Source organism: Apus apus, chromosome 2 (assembly GCF_020740795.1).
Source record: "Apus apus isolate bApuApu2 chromosome 2, bApuApu2.pri.cur, whole genome shotgun sequence".
Taxonomy (NCBI): domain Eukaryota; kingdom Metazoa; phylum Chordata; class Aves; order Apodiformes; family Apodidae; genus Apus; species Apus apus.
Genome location: NC_067283.1, coordinates 88,728,632 through 88,744,420, shown reverse-complemented (window position 1 = coordinate 88,744,420; position 15,789 = coordinate 88,728,632). Strand labels below are relative to the sequence as shown.

Genomic DNA, 15,789 nt, shown 5'->3' with positions numbered 1-15,789 from the left:
CTTGCTGAGGGTGCACTCAATGCCACTGTCCATGTCCCTGACAAAGATGTTAAATAGCACTGGTCCAAGTACTGACCCTTGGGGAACACCACTTGTCATAGTTTTCCATCTGGACATCAAGCCGTTGATCACCACTTATTGAATGCAACCATCCAGCCAGTTCCTTACCCAATGAGTGGTCCATCCATAGAATCCATACCATTCCAGTCTCAATGCCAGGATGTCATGCAGGACAGTGTCTAAGGCTTTGCACAGGTCCAGGTAGATGACATCAGTTGCTCTTCATTTGTCCACTGATGCTGTGACCCCATTGTAGAAGGCCACCAAATTAGTCAGGCAGGATTTGCCCTTGGTGAAGCTGTTGGCTGTCACCAATCACCCCTTTGTTTTCCACGTGCCTTAGCAGAGCCTTCAGGATCATCTGCTCCATGAGCTTGCCAGGCACAGAGGTGAAACTAACTGGTCTATATTTCCCTGGGTCTTCCTTTTTTCCCTTCTTCATCAGTGGGGATTTCTCCAGACTGCCAAGAATTTCCAAACATGATGGACAGAGGCTTTGCAGCTTTGTTGGTCAGTTCCTTCAGGAGCTGTGGATGAATCAAGTCAGGTCCCATAAACTTGTCCACCTTCAGGTCCTTCAGATGGTCACGAACCTACTCTTCACCCACAGTGGGGAGATCTTCCTTTTCACAGTCCATGCCTTTGCCTTTTCTAACTTGGGTGGTGTGACCAGAGCCTCTCCTGGAGAAGACTGAGGCAAAGTAGTGATTGAGTATCTCAGCCTTCTCTGTCCTGCTTGGCTGGGTCTCATGCATCTTTTTGGTCATCTTTTCATCTTCTGTGTGAGTGGTGGGGAAACATGATTTTTTGTATAGCAAAAGGTTTTACCTGCAGGGTTAAGAAACTACGGCTCTTTCCGTTTTCTTCTGCAGTGATTTTTGGATGTTTTATTATCTTGCTTTGTAACTTCTAATGTAACGCATCTGTTTAGTGAGAAGTGCAAGATTTTTAAAGTTTTCACATCTTCAAACGGGGATAGCAGACTTTAAGAGGAGATCTTCCTTATTTCTATTCCAAGTATGTTAGTAGTTGGCAAGGTTTATTAATTATCAGTAGCAATAATAATACTTATATTAAATTTGCTTAAATTTGTTCATGAAAAAAAAGGAGGGGAAATGAGCTGAATTATTTTTTGGATTGGTTCAGCTTTGTGAACTGATGTCCACAATCATCCAAATGTCAGTTCTGACGCTAAGAAGTCTGTTTGTCATGGAAAGAATACTGGGTCATTGCCAGTGCCAATTTAGTTTGGCTTAGAAGTGCTGTGGAACTGCATTCTGAAGAAGCTTTCTTGTTTTAGCATCCCCTAGGAGTTTTTAGGGGTTTTTTTTGCCTTTTAAGTTCTTCTTTTTTTCCCTGTCAGCTCTTTCCCATCTGTTTTGCATTTTGTGTATAGTCTGCTTAAGTTAATAAGGAAACTAGGAGGATACAGCAGTTTAATTGGTACTACTCTTTACATTACTGTTGCTGTTATTTAATTAAGGTTTTTCTTCATTGCAAGATCATGTTGATCAAATTTTTCATTACCAAAAGGAATATTCTTTTTTCTTTCGAAAAAACTGACTCCACTAAGAGCATTTTGGACAAAAAGTGTCAGATTACTTTAATCTTGAGGCACAGACTTCAGCATATTGAATTCCTTTTTTTTTTTTTTTCTCTTGGCTTCTACCACTTCCTTTTATTTGATAAATATTTGATTTTCTGCTTGTTGTCATGTTAGTTACGTTTATTGTGTTAATTTTGGAGGAAAAGAAGTAAAAGGAAAAGTGTTGAGTAAGTTGAATGAATAGGGGAGAATTCTCAGTTATTGATATATTGCTTTCAAATGTGTTCCTTTAATGCATCATAAGCTGGATCTATTTGTTCATTAGTAGTCTTCTGCTTCATTAAAAGTAGACTTAGAAGTACAAGGGAATGATAGAACCTATATTTCTTAAGACAAAAACACTGTCTATCTTTTAAGGAAAACTTCTGTTCATGGATAATTTTTTATAAGGCGAGAGAAAGTTAACTTATGTTGTTTTCTCCTAAGTGTAGTTTGTATGATAGGGCCAGCCTTCATCCCTTTGAGACATGGACTGATTTGCCAAGAATCACTCCGTCTGAAACTTGTGCTGTGTTTAGCTGCTTGCAGAGTTCCTTCTTTCAGACTGCAAGCTCGAATTCCTTGAGAGATATTCTGAAGTTCCACCAGATCTTTTGCCAGCAACCAGCTGATGTTTCTGTCATCGTCCTAGTATTGATCAGTTGGGAGAATCAATAGATCTGCTTTACTGTATTAATGTAGTTATGGAGGGTTTATAATAGCCCCTAAAAATAGTTTCCCTTACGTGTAGAACACCAATGCAGATTTCTACAACACAAAAAAGGTGGTTCATCCACTATGTGAGGCTGACACTGCAGAATTTGTCACTTACCATTGCTGTACACGTATGACAAATCAGTCTTGTCTTTTTGTACATGCTAACTGTCATGTTTTAGGCTAGGAATGGCTTTAGTGACACATGGCAGCTAAAATGGCATGTGTGGAACAATAGTTGTTTGACTGATAAGCATGTAGTAAATTGTAATACAGTTTTTACAGGTTTTCCTCATGAGAGGAAAGTAGTTGATGTTGATGTGACACAAGTCCAGTGAAAGGGTTGTTTTCATTGCTTACCTGCTGCAGCATGTGCCCAACATAACAAATTGCCTTTTATTCTTCAGCACAGAGAATCTTTTCAGGCTTTCTTCTCTGTGTGTTCTTCCACCATGGCTGTGTATTTTTCTCAAGTAGTGTTGTGTGGGAAGTGCATGCATTTTGCCACCAGTATGCAACTTCAGAAAAAATTAATACTGATGTTCTCAGGAAGAGATTCTGCATACGGTGACTAAAGATGTATTTGCAATCATCCATACTAGTCTCATACTAGGTAGATGTGCCAACTAAAAAGTTAAATGTTCTCTAAACAAGAATTTTAATTTGGACAGGATATTTTTGCCTGAAATAACTATTTACTGTTTATTTATAAATACGTTTGACACATCAGTTCACATTTTTGTTTAAATTTTGTGTTTACAAACTTACAAATGCAGAGTATGACAATATTTGTTACTCACTAATTTATGCTTGCTGTTGCTACTAAAATATGTTGCACAAGCAGATAATGTAGGATCACAGTGTGAGTGATGTGAGTGTTCAGAAAAGAAAGTGTGGTAAGAAATGTGTAAGATAAAAGCTGTGTTTTCAATGTGTGCTGTATTTTTTAAGTGAGCTTTGAGAAAATCTAAGATTTGTTTTTAAGTACTTGAAGTAAAGAGAAATCAAAGATGTCTTGAGTCTTCAAATTTCTTTTAGAAGTGAATTACACCGTGTGTTTCAGGGTTTTACAGTATTTGATAAAATGCTTGGCTTGTAATCTACCTGCAGCGACAGAAGGCTTCTTGAAGGCTGTAGCATCTTCTCTCTTCCCAGCACTGCTTGGCATGGTGTTGCATGATGTGGGAGAGCTTACACGGCCCTGTTCTATGTTTTCAAAATTCAGGCCGAGGCTGTCACTATCTTTTTGTGAAATTACAAAAAAAACCCAAAAAAACCCCAACAAAACAACACCACAATAAAAAAACTGTCAACAAATAAGTTAACAAAAAAAACCTATCAAATTGGGACTAGGGAGCATATTCTGTTCTGTGGTAAACATTAATGTGATTGTTTCCACTTTGTTCGCATTTGTTTGTTTTAGGAACAGCAGAAGGTGATCAGCCTCCTCATGCTTCATCTTTCTCTTCCACTTCATCCTCTTCTGGGAGCAGACAAAGACCTGAGATTGGATCTTTTCTTAGAAAAAAGAAAACTAGTGATGTTTACTTTGTTACACTTGTGTGGGCCTTTGTAATTGTCCAGATCTGGCTAAATTTCTGGATTGTGCAGCTATTGCCAGTGCCTTTTGCAGGTAATAATTCAGTTTTTCAAAATGTATATGAAATGGTAACTTCTGATAGCCTTAGGATTTATGTTAAATAAAATAGGAGGAAATGCTTGTAGGCTTGCATGAGTTTAAATTAAATACTTTTCAATGTTTTTTTGTGAAGACAAGAACATCAAGAACATAATTATGTTCTGGCTCTGACATTAACTAGCTCTGTTGCTTCACATCTACGTACGTCTGTTCTCTTATATCAAGCAAGGAATAGTTATGATAGCTACCTAAAGAGGTTATTTTAAAACTGAATGCCACTTTATCCAATACTGTTTTGGGGGGGTGGAGAGTAAAGGGAGTGGAGAGAAGATGGAAACTCTGGAATATGCATGAGCTATTCTGACTCTGAAGGCATTTCCTCCTGTCCCTGTACTGTAAAAAAGTTAAGTTTCATCATTAGTTTGGATTGCTCTAAACTTCAGTTAAGATACTAATTTTCAGCATTTCTTAGTGTAACTAAAAATAGATCTATTTTGCCTGGTATCAAGTGTGGTGGGTTGGGCCCAGCTAGCAGCCAAGTACCAGCAGAGCCACTCACTCTTCCTGCCTTCCAGTGTGGACTTATCCATGAGCTGCAGACCCTTTGGCAGAGTTTTCAGCTCAGGTGTCTCTTCATCCCAAGGCCACAGTCCCTTTAAGAGGTGTGCGTGATCCAGCATGGGTGCTCCATAGGCCACAGTCCCTCCGAATCATGTGCCTGCTGCACCATAGGGTACTTCTACTCCTTTGGACTTCTTATTCCTTCTTTTAATCCCTCTGTTCCTCTTCCTCTCTATTTACTTGTTCTCCCTATGTTCCCTTCTCTTCTCCCTCTCCAGTAATTTCTGCCCTTTCTTAGCTGTGTTTTCACAGAGGCATCACACCCATTCCTGATGGGCTTAACTTTGGCCTGAGGTGGGTCTGTTGGTAAAGCCAGCTGGAACTGACTGGCACAGGGCAGCCCCATGGAGGCCACTCCAGTGGCCACACTGCTACCAAAACCTTGCAATTTACACCCAATATAGCCATGCACCACAATGCACCATTGGTGCATATACACCACAAAGCCATTATAAACAGCCCAGTTGTGCATCTGGAAATCAAGTCTGTGGGGCCATGCTTAAAGGTTCGAGGAGCTCTGAACTCTGAGAGGCATGGTGAAGCAAACAGCTGCATATTGGTGGTGACACTGTAGCAGAGATAAATGGTGATGTGATTGTTAGGCATATAAGTAACTGAAAAAAGGGTAAGAGCAGAGACAGGTTTGATTTTTTTTTTTTATTTTTATTTTTATTTTTAATCTCAGTGTAGTTGTGAAAGAAGAATCTGCCCAGTTTTGGCATCTGGAGGCAAAGCCTATGTGGCTTAATTTATTGAAAAGTAAAGCAATTAATTAACTACTGTTCAGAAATACCTGCTTGGGTGGGAGGAAAAATGGATGCAATAGTTCTGTCGTTAGGCAGATAACAATGACTGGTTTTAAGCTTGAGCCAAACAAATCTAGATTAAAGTGCATATCTATAACTGAAATGAATTAATAATCCTGCTGCTGGTCTCCAGGTCTAAATTAGCTATGTGAATGATAAACTCATGCCAAAATAGAAATTTTGAGAATATTTGTGACATGTTGCCTTAGCAGTGACACTGGGCCATTTTTCTTGACATATAACTGAATATAACTAGATCACCACCAAAATATTATGAAAAGGCAGTGTAAGGATGAACAGAACCAAATGTGGAATGGTGGTTCAAAGTAAGTGTCAGAAGGTGAATGATTATAACCTGGATTGTTAACAGAGAGGGTGTTAAATATATGTAGTAGTGGAAAATAGGAAGACTTTAAAGCAAGTTACCTTGCAACTTTTCAAGTTTAACGAGACTAATAACTTTAAGGACTTCTGATACCTTAAGGATAATCCTTCCAGGATGTAAAAAAGTCAACCAAACAAAAACCCAGCCCTAAAACCTTAAATAGAAAGGTGTTCATTTCATCAGAGTTCCCTATATTGGTAAACAGAACTTACAGGAAGTAGCTTTTAGATTATTAGAAGTAAATTGGTACTATTAACATTTTTCTTGGAATGCATTTGTACTTTGGTAGAACGGGACACTCTTTTAAAACTGCTTAATGTAGAAGGTGGAAAAATTATACTGTAATTATACTGTAAAATCAAAAGATGAAAAAATGACTTGAATTCAAAAGCTAGACAATAATCTGAGTTGCAGAGCACTTGTAGCTTTTTGTTGAGTGATGCAACCCTGAGAGTCCTGCTAATGTCTTTTTAAGATCTTTAATTTATTTGCTTGTTCTGTTGCATCCTTTTTTAGTTCTGTTTTTGTCTTCATGTACTTTTCTGCTCCCTGGAGATACTTGGATTTTTTTATTTTGCAGCCTTTCTATTCTTTTGTTCATGTATTTCTAGCAGCAACCCTCTTTTAGCTTTTTCTCTCTTGCTTCTTTTTAACCTAATACAATTACAGCTGTGTGATGGACTATAGCACCTCCGAGCATCACCTTTGCAAGAAATGTAAACTCAGTTGTTTTAGAGTATCATAGAATCTGAGTGGTTTGAGTTGGAAAGGACTTTAAAGATAAGGTTAGAATGCCATTTCAGGTATGTTGTTCACCTTGTAAAATGCAAGCTTGCCGTTTTGCTGAGCAGCAGTTCACGTATTTAGCATGAGTTACATTTCTTCATATGAAACTTCAACCTGCAGGTTGCGTGCTGGCACTCGCATGGCATTTTCTGCTTTTTTTTCTGTTTGCCACATGATACTCAGTAGAAAGATTACGTTAGCGAGTTCTATTTGCTCGAGAGAATACATCCCATGTTTACCACATGGTGGTGCCAGAGGGTAAGGAAACCAAGTCGGTAAACTGGACCACGCTCTAGGTGATCCTGCTTTAGCGGGAGAGTTGGACTAGATGATCTGTAGAGGTCCCTTCCAGCTCTGACAGTTCATATTGAATGATATATTTATGAACGAGAACTTAAACTATTACACAAGTGGCTAAAAGGTAATAGGCTTCTGTGGAACTTGGATGAATGTCCTGTAGATACTGCACATCTCCAAGTAGAAGCATGATGTGAACTTTTGAGGACAAGAGAATGACTGTGGTGTTGATGTTTGGCAGTAAGTAAAGAATCTAGTTTGGAGAATAGTTTTTAATTAAAAAGAAAAAAAGCAAGCCTTATTAAAAGTGCACTTGAATGTAATGATGGAGATTTCAGTATCAGAAGTTGCTATAATTATATAGTTGGAGGAGTACTACTAGTTTTTTGCAGTTATTTTAGTGTATAGGTAGAATATTAATAATTACTCATTTTTTATCTGTGTGTGACGCTCACTGCTGCTAAATTTTGGATTAAGAAAATAGGGAGAAATTAGGAGGGACCTACGGGAAAGCTTGGGACAGACTTTTTAGGAGAGCTTTTAGTGAGAGGACAAGGGGTAATGGTTTACAACTGGAAGAGGGGAAATTTAGGTTAGATGTCAGCAAGAAATTCTTCAGTGTGAGGGTGGTGAAACACTGGAACGGGTTGCCCAGGAAAGTTGTGGAAGCCCCATCCCTGGAAGTGTTCAAGGCCAGGCTGGATGGGGTTCTGAGCAACCTGGTCTAGGGGGAGATGTCCCTGCCCATGCAAGGGGGCTGGAACTAGATGATCTTTAAGGTCGCTAACAACCCGAACCATTCTGTGATTGTGTGGTTCTGTTGCTAATAGTTTCACTTTGTTTTCCTTTAAAACCATAGATTTCATTATTTGGATATGATTATTTGTTTAGAGATTTGTATGTTGTATGTTAGTAGCTCATGGCAGGACTAGGTTGTGAGACCTCCCAGTCTGTTATTGCTACACACAATAAGTACGATCCTTTCAGTTGATGTAGTTTATAATGGTGTTTTTGTAACTGGTATGTTTGCATCAATACTCCAGTAAAATCAGCTGTAATAGAAATGCTTGTTTATAATGTGAATTATTTAACTCCTATGTTCTGATGTTAGATATGCTAATGGCTTTGGAAGATGACTTGCTTTTCGTCTTCCTAGTGATAAGAAGATAGGTACTTGAAGTAGTGTAACATTTTGTTGAATAAGAATACAGCAAATATTTAATGACGATTAAAGGTCTGTTAGCTTCAAAGGAAAGCTTCATATGTGTCATGCATTTTTGCTTTTACATTCCTGACTGTTTCACAAGTTTTGCACTCAGTAAGTGAGGGAGAACAGTGCAATCACAGAACTGGAACCATAAATTTCATGCAGAAGTCCCTGGGCTTTATTTCATGGGAAGTAAACACACCTGAGCTTTTATTTCTATAACTGTTGTGCTAGACGTTTCTAGTGTTGTTAAGAAGCTCTTTATTTTGCAATGAATATATGTTACGAGTATTGGAGAAAAACTGTTTGTGGTAGCAAAATGCGCTTTTTTTGGGTGAAAAGTTGTGAATATTTTTTCTGTTGTGCTTTTGAGGAGCAGTGTGACCTTTTCTAAAGCTTTATGTTACGATCTTCGAGCCAAGATAAAAAGCTGATCTCAATATTTTTAATATTTATAAATTAGTAGTTGTATTTTAGTTGAAGGCTTAAGTGAACACCTCTTTATGGTGAAATTACATGATCTGCTGTCAGTTCTTAAAGGAAATGGACAGCTTTAATAGTATAGAAGGCTTAAAACTTAAAGATTTAGGCTGGAAATTTTCTTTCATGTGTAACATACTGTTAAGTTTGGAATGTAATATTTAATGTGTTGTTGTCTGGTGTAGTGTTTTTGTGAAGATGTGATAAATCTACTCTACTGGAATAATGGAATAGCATCTACTTATCCCAGGCCTTGCACAAGTCAATTAGCTGCTTATTAGGGCAGTGCACAGGCGCTTTTCTTCTACTGCCATCTAAATTCCATGTGGATAAGCATGACTGTAAAGTGAAGGCAAAGATGAGTTCTAAAACCACTTGAAAATTCTGCAAGTGCTTTATAATAGGAAATAAAACTTACACTCTCTTTCGTAGGTCTTTCAGAATGGCATAGATTTGTAGTCTTGTGGTGGTCTCCTGAAATCTCTAATACTTGATTTCCTTCTTGTGGTTACAGTTTGGGCACTTAAGAAACTTGTTGTTCATTTTGGAGTTTTGAACTTCATGGCAAACCATTGCAGAAGTTGGTGGCAACTTGCTGAAAATTTTATGAAGGAACGTCAAGAAGCTCTTGCTCCACAGCCCATCAGAGGGCTGGGAAGAGTCATGCTAAAGCTTGACAGTAAGGTATTTCTGCTTATTTCCTTAAGCAACCTGAAAGTTTGTTTTATTCTCTGTTCACTGTATGCTGAGATGCTTTAATTGAAAAATGAATGTCTGTCACTAATGGACATGTCCCTCATGTAAAACTATATCTGTTTTATGGTGTATTTTAAGCCATGTCTTTTATATCACAGTCCACATTTAAATACACATTTAAAGTCCATTAAGTGATTACATGTAAGGCTTGATAGAAGTCACTTCTTAAATGTTGACTTAGCTTTAGAAGATTCCTTGTCTGTGTAGGGCAAACTTCTCATGGTTCAGTCACCTGCTTAGAAAGATTTTGAAGTTAAGCTTAACAAGCTTTAATCTGAAGGATGAGACGTTCCTACTTCTTTTGTGAAAACTTAGTTTACAAAGCAACCCATTTTATGTTTTAAGTACAACCTAAGCTAGTTCAAACATATTTATGCTGTGTAGTAGTATTGTTGTTGAATGGTGGCGGGGTGGTACAGAAGGGAGGCTTCCATCTGTAAGAGGGAGAAGTATGTGGGATAACGTATTTTAGAAGGGCTGTAGAATAAGGCTTTTGTCCTCCCCTCCTCCCTCCTCCCCCGCTCAAAATGCACCAACATTTGCATTGCAAATTGCAGAGTTGGAAAGCTCCATAAAAATGTACGAAGGCTCCTCCATTCAGAATTGTAAGTTTTTATATAACCTGATAGATTATACTGTTTATAATAACTATGCCAATGTGTAGGAATGTGCCTTCTGTGACTGTGTTGCTGGAGTATTCTCTGTCTTAGAAAAAGCAGTTACCTCAGAGTTTCATCACTGAAGCGTTAGTACATTTATCAGAGCATCTGTACCTCAGCAGATCTGTCTGTGGTTTATAGCTCTGAATTCCTACAGGAAAAGGAAGAGCTTAAATCCGGATGTAAACAGATGTCAAAAGCTCAACAAAAGCATTTAAATGACTGTAGGGAATAAGTAACAATTTCACAGTGTTCATTAAGGAAGAATTTGAAAAATGAAAAGCCTTTCAGAACACAGCTGTGAAGAAGATAGAGGGGGTTTCCAAAGGTAAGGAGAAGTATTAACACATTAGGATAAAAACTTATGCTATACACAGCTTTTCATTAAAAGCTTCTGTTTTGTAAGTAAGAAGACTCTCTGGACACAATATTGTATGTATTGTATTTTGTGAGTTGTCAAATTTAGTATCCTTGTATTGCATAACTAAATGATAAAATATCCTTCCTAATTCCACTAAGTTTTTTCTCCTTAAAGAAGGTAGGGCTTTTGTCATAATGTGCAGCAGAACTTCCCAGTCTTCAGCTTAAATGTATTTAAGGTCAGTTTATATTCATGTTGTTCTTGTCTAAGCAAACGAACACTTTTGGCACAACTCATGTCTCCATCTCCCCTCTCCCTCTCATGTTTTAGGTGACAGTCATATTCCTTCTGAGCCTGTGCTTTGTGTTTTGAGGCAATTCAAGTTTTTCTAGCCTATATAAGAAAGACACTTGATACTCTGCATGATTCTGTTGTCCTCATTTGTGCCTGATCCATTTACAGTTCATCTGGCTTTCTCATGGGTGGCTGGAATTACATGTGGTCTTCCAATGCTTGTCACACAAATGCTTTCATTTTTTTTAAGTTCTACCAGGTATGCTTATTCTGTGCATCATAGAATCATGGATGCATCTTTTCTCTGAGAATGAAGGAAGCAATGCCATAGGATATTGGTGTTTGTGATTTTGAGGGAACAGGGAAGGGAGAGGAATGAAAATTACATCCTTGCAAGTGTTTTTAGAGGGGATGGATGACCTGTATTCAAGTTTGACCACCAAAAGGTTTGGCTTCCATAATGAAGAGGAAGTAAAAAAATGCAAACGCAGAAGAGAAAATTATTAACGGCTAACTCCTTACATGTGTGAGAAATCAAGATTAAAGGATCATTTCCTTTGCAGCTAAATGTTTAAATTTTTAATATTTTATTTTTACTTTATTTTCCTGGGAGATGAAACTGCTTAGTGATAGTTGTTTGTTTTCTTTTGATTTTGTGTTTTTGTATACTGAATGAATTGGAGGCTGAATCCTCAGCATCAGGGTGTATTGGGTTCTTAGCTAAGTACGACAAGCCATTGACAAGGTCTATTTCACACAAATAACTAGTTGTACAACTTGTTGTTTCTAAAGTGACTTGCCCTGTTAGGAAATAGTTCCAGTTTTGAGTAAAAGGTAGTGAGAATGAGAAAGGCATCATAGAGAAGTGTGTCTTTTTCTCTCAAATGAAGTTCAGGAGGCAAGTGTAGATGATCTAGAAAAAACCCATTAGGAGAAGTTATGGGAGAGTATTAGTCATACATGCAAATCATTATATCTGTTTCTTAAGTAAAAGCAGTAGGAAAATAACTCTTCTTTCCCACTACTTGTCAACCTCAGGTTGTGTTGGAAATGCAGACATATTTGAACTAAAGAGAGGTTCTGATCCAGAGGAAAGAAAGCAGGGCACTGCTTTTCATTTTCTGTGTAAACGGTAGGTCCACCTGTGCCTGTGTGAGCAGGCCTGGTTTAAATATAGACTGCGAAAATGGGGTTCCCTTACTGTATTATTTAGTCCCTGGTGGTGCCTTTGCCCCCTGGAGCCAACAGACACAGCAGTTCAGATATGAGAGACTTCCTGGAGTCTCTGGAGTAGGGAGTTTTCTGTCATCCATCAAGTAATCTCAAAACTGAACAGCTAGTATCACTCATGTTCTTACCAACAGTCAAGAACTAATAATATACCTCACTAGTAATTTTTGTTTAAGACACTTGTCTTTCAGTTTGATGACTATAATTCTGATTAGAGATTGTGAGGGAGTTCAGCAGCATATAGGTAGTTGCTCAACTATTCACAGGACTTCTGTTGGATGGAATGTATTTTGCATACATGCTTTCTGGTAAACGTCAGTGAATCATGTAGTCATTACATGCTTTTTCTAGGTATAGCATACTAGAATTCTGTATAAGGAGGACTGTAATAGATTGTTTCGACTTTGAGTAAAGTCAAGGTTTGGTTCTTCTGGTAACAAGTTTACAGTGCAGTTAAAGCAAGCACAGAAAATGGGAAGAATCTCTACCACTGCATTTATTATTCTAGGAAATACGTTCACAGGCATGAAAGATCTTACACAAATATTAAAAAAAAACCAAACCAGAAAAATGTGTAGCCTTAATAATTTTGAATTGCTTGAAGATGAGAGTTAAGCCATAGTCTGTTTTTATATGTAGATTGATTACATTTGTAGAACTACTTAAATATCAGTATTGGTAAGGTAGTAGGCAAGTAGAGTCTCTCAGACTTTGTCTTAAACATTAATAATGTTATTTGCTAGTTACCGTATTTATGATCCAATTTGAGGAGGCTAAAATTCTAGAAAAAATACAGAAGACTTCCTTTCACATTCTGCTAAAATCTTAGGTTAGCAACAGAGCTCTCTATTTTGTTGTATTGGAGTTGCTAAGTGGAGAAATACAGCCATGAGACCTGTGTTTTTCTCCAAAATGAACCTATTGTACAATGGAGTTCAATATGCAGAAGTGAAATTAAAAGCAAAAGTATGTTGTTGAATCAGTAAACAACTTTACCTTTTTTCACTAATAACTTATAGGTGAAGAGGTAAATTAGAAACAAATTTCAGTGTCAGTTTGAGGCTTTTGAAGCTTTGTCATTTCTTTCTATTACTGTGATTTTTTCCATGAGTAGTAAAAGCTAGTAAAACTTGGTGCTTTGTGACATATTATTTTCATGTTTCCTGATGTTCATGTTTCTTTGTAAATCTGCTTCTAGCTTCTGATATAACTTAAATAACTTTCTGAGATTTTTTTTTTAAATTGAAATGTTTTTACATGTTGTTTTCAGTGGGAGCTGATATAAATTCTGGCAACTTGTGAAAACACTAGATATATTGAGCATTCAATGATCTTGTTTTCAGAGAGAAACAAACTTCACTTATTTGATCTTAAGCTCACACAGATGAATTACATTAAAGCTTTTCACTGTTACAATTATGCTGCTGATTATCAATGGCTGGAATTAAAAGTATAGTCCTAGGTAAACTAGGCCCTAAAATGGGTGTACTTGAGCAAGTGTGGGTGAGAATTAGTAAGGAAAAATAACTGTCGTACAAAAGGAGAAGTTAACTGTTGAGAAGCACAAAGAGCCTTCTGCACAACCAGTGAAATAGTATGAAATCCATGCATTTATTTGATCTGCAACTTGCTGTTGTGTTTCAGATTTAATTACTTATTTGATATGCCCTTGTATGTGGAATGTTGTAATATGCATGTTTTTAAAAAAAGATACATAATTTATTTAACAGTAGTTGATATAATAGGAATGTTTTGAAATAGATAGGAAACTGCCTGAATGGGAGTAATAATGCATTGAATAAATATTTCATGTAAAGTTTTGGTTTTTCAGTGAGGTTCTTTTCTTGGGGAACCCTTACAAGTCCTACTCTGAAATCCAAACTTGTAGCTCTTGGTATTATTAAAGTGGAATTATCCAGATTATGCTGATAGCCCTGCTAATATCCTTAAAATTGTTCTTGTTATATCCCTTTTTGTTTCAAAAAGTGCATGCGAATAGTAAAATCTAGAGTCTTGCATTAGAAATTTTGATCTTTTCTTCCTATTGCAATTTACCTTTGTGTCTGGAACAATTTCATTTTCATTCTGTGGATGACTTTGCCTGCCTCTCATTGCTTTTTTTCCCCTCTCTATTACTGCATTTTTCAATAATTTTCCACTGTGTTCTTGTCTTTTTTCCCCCCTTTCCTCCATCTCCCCCTGCCACTGACAAGCTGTGGCACTGGCTTAATAAGAAGGTAAATAAACAAAAAAATTGTGATTCCAACTAACGGATTCTGTGGTTTTGGGGAGTTGTTTTTTTGCAGCATGAACACTCCTTAACATGCCTTGCTTCTTAGTTTTCTCTCCCAAGTGTCTCTTTTCCAGCTCTTAATATAAGCTACTGAAGGTCATACAGTTCTAACTGATCTGTCTTCTGCTAAAGAAAATGCATATATTTAAAATATTTTGTACAGCAGAATATTGCATTAGCCTTTCAAGCAGTAGTTTGATTTAGTGGCACTTTTACTTATGATCGGTTGATCTCCACCTGATCCCCACTTGCATGCATAGCAAAACCAGTTCTCTCCTGGACCAGAGAGGGGTTCTGTGCTCAGGGAAAGCACTGGTTAACCTAACTGGTATGACGGTGATAAGGGTGAAGCACAGTTGTAAAGCTTCTAACATAGCTGACTGGCTTCAGTCAGTGCTGTTAATCATTTACTTTTGCGGTGTCAAATGTACCTGTGTGGTGGTATTCAGTATAGCTGGGGTGAAATGAGAATACTCATGGTCTCAGAACTGCTGAATCTAAGGACAGTCTTAATGGAAGTGAGGGGCTAGTAAAAAAAAAAAAAAAGTTTAAAATAAAGCAATAGTTATAACTAAAAGTGTGTGATGTGTTTTGTAAGAAATCTACTCCTCAGTACCCATGGTTCATCTTAGTCAGGTAGGGTTAACTATTGTTCCTTGGGGAGCTATCATCCTAAGATAAGTTGAAACTGATTCAGTCTGTGTTTGGCCTCATGTGTGACTGAAATCTGAACAACTCCTCAGTGCAGTGGTATCTCTTTGAGACCGGGGCAGTGTCATTGCTTCAGAACTGAAGAGACATGCCTGTAGCATGTGTACATCTGCAGAACCTCAGAGTTTTAAAGGTGCAACTTTAGTATATGATAAAATACATTAAAACAAGTAATTAAGTGAAAGAGAAGAAAACTAAATACTATGTCTGGAAATGGGTTATGCTTCCAGCAGCAACTTTTATCCTCACTTAACACTTCAGTATTAGTGAGAGAGTTAGAATGGTTACTGTGATTTTTAAAATAGCAATTAATCCTTTCCATTCATTAGCTGTTACAGTAAATACCATAGATCTGCCTTGCATGTTATGAAAGACACCTGAAATACCGTTGTTCAGATGCTGTTGAAAACAAGTGGCACAGAATAGAGCATGCAGGCCATCGGGCACTGGCACTGCTCTTTAAAAGGTTCTTGTAAGCAATGAAATGGAGCTGCACAGCTGGTATCTGCTGTGGGTGGTAGATGGGGAGTAATACTGTGTGTAGTGTCCAGGCAGAGCAGCCATAATGAATTTAGAAAGTATTATTTTCAGTATTTAATCAGTGAATTGAGGGTTAAATGGTGGGGGGCTTTGTGTTTCTGAATAAGAGAGTAGAGTTGCTTGCTTTGTAATTCAGTTAGAATTGTCCACTAAGAGGGTAAATTTTGAATGTTCTTTTGCCCTTGAATGTAGTTTTGTTGGTTTAAAATTACATTTTTATTTCCTGGCTTTGAAATGTTTGTGTTTTATGACTTACAAATTAGCAAATATGTGCAACCATAACCCTTCATAAAGTTTTTTTGTTGGGTATTGGTTTGTTAACACAGTTCAGGTGAAGAGCTGAGTTCCGTGAGCCACAGGAGAAA

At 37.4% G+C, this 15,789-nt stretch overlaps 1 protein-coding gene across 2 annotated transcripts in view; it reads left to right on the top strand.

The window, feature by feature from the left end:
* The window catches only part of TMEM245 (transmembrane protein 245), an 84,320-nt gene that overhangs the window by 16,775 nt on the left and 51,756 nt on the right, over positions 1–15,789 (top strand). The window contains exons 5-7 of one of the 2 annotated variants that reach the window (XM_051610523.1): positions 3,783–3,992; positions 9,095–9,264; positions 14,094–14,117. In XM_051610523.1, coding sequence (XP_051466483.1) covers positions 3,783–3,992; positions 9,095–9,264; positions 14,094–14,117 — 404 coding nt within the window. The remainder of the gene's footprint in view (positions 1–3,782; positions 3,993–9,094; positions 9,265–14,093; positions 14,118–15,789) is intronic. The other variant, XM_051610524.1, reaches the window with a different exon arrangement.